Here is a 6000-nt window from a genome sequence, read left to right as displayed (position 1 = left end):
TTTTTTTTAATGTATTAAGGGAGCCACCTCTTTTTTAGCTTTTCAACAGCTTAAAATATTTTTCTATCTCAATCGGGTTCATTAGCTCTCGTCCATCCCAACTTTCCCCAGTTTCACATTTCCTGGTAATTTTTCTTTTCCTTTTTCTTTTTTAAAAGATTTATTTTACTTATTTATGCATACAAGAGCTGGGGTGTAGGCCAGAGGTGGGGGGTGGTGAGAGGACTCACCAGAGACAGAGTGGGGAGCAGAACAGGCAGACTGAGTGAAATGACAGGAGAGGTCTGCTGTGCCATGTGGGTCACCTCCCTGGTTGGGGGTGAGGGATTAGGGGTGTGGGGGGCTGGCCAGGGAGCTGACCCATATGGTGCAGCAGACCTCTCCTGCCTAGCCCACTGCTCCCCTCAGCAGTGTATTTCAGTAAATCTGCCTGTTCTGCTCTCCAATCTGTCTCTGGTGAATCCTCTCACCTCCCATACCTCTGGCCTGCACCCCAGCACTTGTATGCATAAATAAATAAATATTTTTTTAACTTTTTTTTTTTTAATTTATAAAAGCACTGTGTAGTCAGAAGCACGGGAGGGTGAGAGAATTCACCAGAGCCAGAGCGGGGAGTAGAACAGGCAGACTGAGGAAGAACATTGCTGAGGGGAGCAGCGGGCGCTGCAGGAGAGGTCTGTGCACCATGTGGGACCCTCGCCTGTGGCCGGGGATCGAACTGGTGCTGCAGAGGCTGCTGGCAGCTTCGCAGCCCAGCGCTCAACCACTGCACCACCGGGGAGGCCCAGACAGGTGTTCTTTAAAAGCAGGGTGTTGTCCATTAGTAAAGCAGCAGGGAAGGCACATGCATAGGATGAGACGTGTCTGACATCCTGATGCTGACCTGGTAGGTGCAGAGGCCACGGTCAAAGACCAGAGTGCCGGCTCTAGCAGCTGTGAACAAGCGCACTCAAGCGCCTTGGGCCGACAGCACCACCAACCTGAATGAGGCTGGAAGCAGCTTCTTCTCCAGATAAGGCCCAGGCTGACCCTACGCAAAGGGCCCCTCTGCAACAGTGTGGTCTCCATGGAAAGGGGAGCTTCCAGGCTCACTGCCCCACCTAATGAAGGGAGGAGCTGGTTGCTGGGGAAGGGGCTTGGAGAGAAGACTTGGACAAGAGAGAAGTCTTGGAGGAGGCACGTGGAGCAGAAAGGTGTGAAGAAGTGCTGGCTTCTCAGCTTCGACTTGCACCAGGGACTAGGGGGACATGTGGGTGAGAGACCCATGGGTAGGCTGGCAATGGCCGCCTTTATCTTGACTTGTACTTGGCTTTGCTTCTTTCCTTCCAGACTGGCCTGGTCCCTTCTGCCCCTTACCCATGGCTTCCCACCAGAAGGTGCCTTAGACTTGTGGCAAGTTTTTGGGCCTCAATGACCCTGCTTTGGGTCAACCCCGTTTGGCTGGACCCTTACCCATGAGGGGATGGGTAACTTTAGGTGTTTCACTAAGCTGTTATGCTTTCTTCTCTTCTCTCTCCATGCACACTAATCCTATTAAAGTTCTTTTTTTTTTTTTTTAAAGATTTATTTATACAAGAACTGGGGTACAGGTCAGAGGCACGGGAGCGTGAGAAAGTTCACCAGACAGAGCGGGGAGCAGAACCAGCATAAGGACTGAAGACACTGCTGAGGGGAGCAGCTGGCGAGGCAGCAGAGGTCTAGCACGCCATGTGGGTTTCTCCCTGGCCAGCCAGGGATCGAACTCATGCTACAGAGGCTGCAGACCGCTTCACAGCACAGTGCTCAACCCACTGCGCCACCGGGGAAGCCCTATTAAAGTTATTTTTTATTAAAGGTCTTACACACTAGGCTTTGGCTTAATGCAGTGGATGGTGGAATTCATTTAGAGCATGCAGGCTTGGGGGTACTGGGGTGCCCCTCTGTCTACCCACAAACACCTTGAGCCTGCTCAGGCTTCTCACCTGCAGAACTGCAAGCTAGGAAATGGGTGTTGTTTCCCAGCGATAGTAATGAATGCACGGGTCATCTTGCTTGGTCCTCACAACCATGTCAAATGGAGCGTTCCCATGGTTGTACAGATGAGGAGACAGGTCAGCCAGGCGAGGGGCTTTGCCCAAGGTCCGCAGAGAGATAGTGTCTCAGGGGCACTGAAGCTCTGGGCTCTTGGCATCTCACGCGGTTGTTTCATAAAGAGGGGCTGGGGAGCTGGGAGCTCATTATGAGGGGACGTCTCGGGTCTGGTGTTGGGTGGACGCTGGGGACTGGAGTCCTGGCTTCCAGGGGCCGCTGTGCTGACGGTGGGGGTCTGCGAGTGTGAGCCTCTGGGGGTGTGTGGGAGTGTCTGAGTGTGTGACTCAGGGTTGGTGTAGGGGTCTGAGGGCATCTGTCACCAGGAGTGACCGGTCTGTGCCGCCGCGCCTGGGGTGAGCACTTGTGTGTGAGTCTGAACTTGTCTTACATCTGCGTGGGATCTGAGGGGCCTCTGCGCGGCTCTCCGAGTGGCCACGGGTGACCTCGTGTGTCACCGGCTGCGTCTGCAGGTCTTTGGCTGTGGTCGTTTCTGGGTGTACCCACCCGGGTGGGTCCCTGGGTGTGGCCCGAGGGGTAGGTGGGCGCATCTACCTGTGTGAGTTTCTGGCGTCTGAGGGTGTGCGTGGAGCGGTTCCACAAGTGTCTCCAGGTGTGCGCCTGGGTGAGCCCGGGGGGGGGGGGTGTGTAAACGCATCCGAGGGTCTCGGGGTGGGAGGCTGAGCGCGGAGGGGCGGCGCCTGTCGCTCCGGGGGTGACTGTGTCCCCGGGGGAGGCCTGTCCGTCGGCGACCGGCGAGCCCGAGGGCCGGGCGCGGGGCTGGACACGGCGGGCGGGGCCCGGGGCGCGCTCTCCCTCGGGGCGCGCTCCCCGGCGGGGCTGGGGGCGGCGAGGCGGGGCGCCGCCCGCGCCCTCCCGGCCCCCACGCCCCGCGCGCGTCGCCCCCTCCCCGGGCCGCGCCGATTGGCTGCGGCGGCGGCTCCGAGCCCGCCCTGCGCGGCCGGCGGGGGGCGCCGCGGGCCAGAGCGCGCTGCGCCGCCACAGCCGCCGCCGACGCCGCCGCCGCCGGGAGCCCCGCGCGCCGCCCGCTCCCGGCCCGCCGCCCGCCGCCGCCCCGCCGCCCGCCCGCCCCGCCGCGGAGCCCCGGCCCGGCCCCGGGCCGCCGCCACCACGCCGCGCGCCGTACTCCGCGTCAAGAATGGGGCGGCCAAGCTGCCCAAGCCGCCCGCCGCCGCCGCCGCGGCCGAGGCGCCCGGCGCGGGCGCGGGCATGGAGCGCTCGCAGAGCCGCCTCAGCCTGTCCGCCTCCTTCGAGGCGCTCGCCATCTACTTCCCGTGCATGAACTCCTTCGACGACGAGGACGCGGGTAAGCGCGCGGCGGCTCGGGCGCCCGAGGGGAGGCCCCCGCGCCCGACCCGGTGCGCCCCCGAGGCGGCCACTCGCCTCCCCGCCCCCAACCCGCTCGGGGATGCGCCCCAGGGTCGCCTTCCCGCTCCGCGGGCCCCCAAGGTCCCAGAGATGCCCTGTCTCCTCGCCTCCTGCCGCCCCCTGGGGACCCCTGGATCCTCTGCATTCACCCCTTTCCCGCAGGTGGGCCCTTGGGGCGCCAGGACCCGGCTCTCGCTACTCACCTGCGCCTCCTAGGTGCCCCCTGGCTTGTCCCTGGATCCGATCTGCCCCCCCCCCCAGTCTCCCCTGTATGCCCTCTCGGCCAAGGCGAAGCTCTGGCCGCCGCACCCCTGGAGCTCCGGCGCGCCCCCCGCCATTGGAGGTGGCGCGCGGACCTTACCTCTCCATCTTTGTCTTGGCTGCATCCAGACCCCCCGCCCTGCGCCCAAGGCCGTGGACGCCCCCATTTGTGTCCCCTCCCCTCCCCCGAGGAGACGTGGGGGCTCGGACTCTCGGTGCTTCTCCGGCTGGGTGGACCCAGGGTGACGGCCTTTCCTTCGCGCTTGCTGGGGCGGGAGGGAGGCGTGGGGCGGCGGCTCCTCTACACCCGCGCGCCCTCCCGGTGTGCCCCTGCCCGCGGGTGCTCTTGTCCCTGGAGTCACCCTTCTGGGTGGGCCTGACCCTGGCGGCCGTCCCCGCTACCTGCCGGCAGCGCAGCCAGGGCCTGGGGGTGGGGAGATGTAGGAAACCTGCTCTCTGGGGCCCTGGGACAAGGCAGAGGGAACATGAGGGCCCCCATCTAGATCTGGGGTGAGGAGGAGCATCCATCAACAGGTGGGGTAGCTGGCGGGCTTGGGTGAGAGTTCCCCAGGATGTGCCCTTGTGGAGTCATAGTCAGGGTTCAGTCCTCTCTACTTCTCATCAGCTGTGACCTTGGGCAAGTTATAAGTTGGGTATCCTGACCCCGATTTCCTCTTCTGTAAAGTGGGATGCAATGCCTTAGACACGAGGGTCTATATGGTGTGAGGATTGAGTTAACTGCGTTTTATAAGCTGAAAATCTGGGAGTATTTGGATTCAATGAGGGGACAGAGAAGGGGGTGTATGTCATGGCATGTCGGGGCACAAAATGGTTTCATGGACACTTTTGACATCCTGATGAAGAAGACATGGACTGTATCTTATGCACCTCCCCCCCCCCACACACAAAATTTTGTCTTCAAGTTTTAGGCAGTTCATGGACCCTGGTTTTAAACTCTCCGCCTGTAGGGACCCCTGTCTGGTCAACCAGTGAGCTGGTAAACCATGACAGAGCAGCCGGTGGTGGGTGCTCAGACTTCCTGCTGGAGCAGGAGGCTGGTGGGGAAAAGGAAGGAAGTCTGTCCAGAAGAACTGGTTGATGTATACATGGGGGGATGCAAGGCAGACCTGTGGCTGACTTGGACCCGGGAGGGGGCGTGGGGGGTGAGGATGGTTGCTGTAGAGCCAGCCATTTTACAGAAAAAATAATGGAGACCCAGAGGCTTCATTGCCCCCTTGGTGGAGCTAAGGGAGCTCGTACTGTTACTCTGGTCAAGGCACAGAGAGGTGGAGTGGGGGCAGCTGTCTCACAAAGTGGCCTATGCTGGGGGCCCCACCAGCTTAGGTGAGCCGACTGCCCCACCTCCCTTCACTGGTGGTCAGGGTCTCTCCTGAAGTTCAACAGGCCCCTGGGGGCTCAAGGGCCAGGTTGGGAGGGACATGGTTTGTGGCCCACCAGTGGCAGTGAGGTGTTTCTCCAAAGTCAGACTCCGTCATGGGGACACTGCCTTGGTTATTGATGCAGGTGTTGCAGGCTGCTCGCTCTGGTTTCCTTAAGCCAGAGTAGATAACTTCATGCAATATTAGGGATTTTTCTAAATAAAGGTCCACCGGAGGATTTTTTTCCCCAGTGGGATTCTTCATATTCTTGTTTTCCATTTGGCTGAGACCTAGAAATTATCTTGTCCAACCCCTTGTTGCCCCCAAAGTGTGTGTGTGTCTTAGTGTGAATGTAAATGTGTGAGAGGCTGAGCTCAGTGTGTGTGTGTGTGTGTGTGTGTAACCCAAGGTCACCCAGTGAGGCAGGCACAGTCTAGACTAAAGCCAGGTTTCCTGTTCTCTTTCCAGCAAAGCCGTAGCCCTGTCTTTGAAAGAGGATTCTTTTCAAAAGCCAAAGCTTGCTGTATAGAAAATGGTTCCCAAGTGAGGGGCTCCCAGGGAGCCGTTGGCAGCCATGAGTTTGGTTTGGGTATCTTGCCCTCCCTGTCGGCTCCTCTTGAGGGGTGCATTGAGTTTGGGTGGGGGAGGGAGAAAGTCAAGTTCATTTCCGGAAGACTAATGAGTGTCTGATGAAAATCGGAAGCAGGGAACGTTGTCTTGGTGCTTAATTTCTCTTGTTCTTCTCAAAGTCACTAATTTTCTCCTAAAAAAAACCTTTTGGATTTATTCTTTTAGAACAGCACCGCATGAACTAATTCCTAAAAGCAGTGTGAATAATCTTTCAGATACTGGACAGAGAGTGGTGGGTAGGAGGGCTGGCTGAACTGGCTCCATGTCCCTTTTC

General features: G+C 59.2%; 1 protein-coding gene across 1 annotated transcript in view; it reads left to right on the top strand.

The window, feature by feature from the left end:
- Window positions 1-3050: 3050 nt before the first annotated feature.
- Window positions 3051-6000, top strand: part of RIMS4 (regulating synaptic membrane exocytosis 4) — a 53086-nt gene continuing 50136 nt past the window's right edge. The window contains exon 1 of the mRNA XM_037521482.2: window positions 3051-3394. Within this exon, the coding sequence (XP_037377379.1) occupies window positions 3298-3394 (97 nt within the window). The 5' untranslated portion in view covers window positions 3051-3297. The remainder of the gene's footprint in view (window positions 3395-6000) is intronic.

Source organism: Talpa occidentalis, unplaced genomic scaffold, assembly GCF_014898055.3.
Source record: "Talpa occidentalis isolate TD23 unplaced genomic scaffold, MPIMG_talOcc4v2.1 talOcc4.10, whole genome shotgun sequence".
NCBI lineage: Eukaryota > Metazoa > Chordata > Mammalia > Eulipotyphla > Talpidae > Talpa > Talpa occidentalis.
Note: the sequence above shows the minus strand (reverse complement) of the source record. Positions and strands in the feature narration are given on the sequence as shown.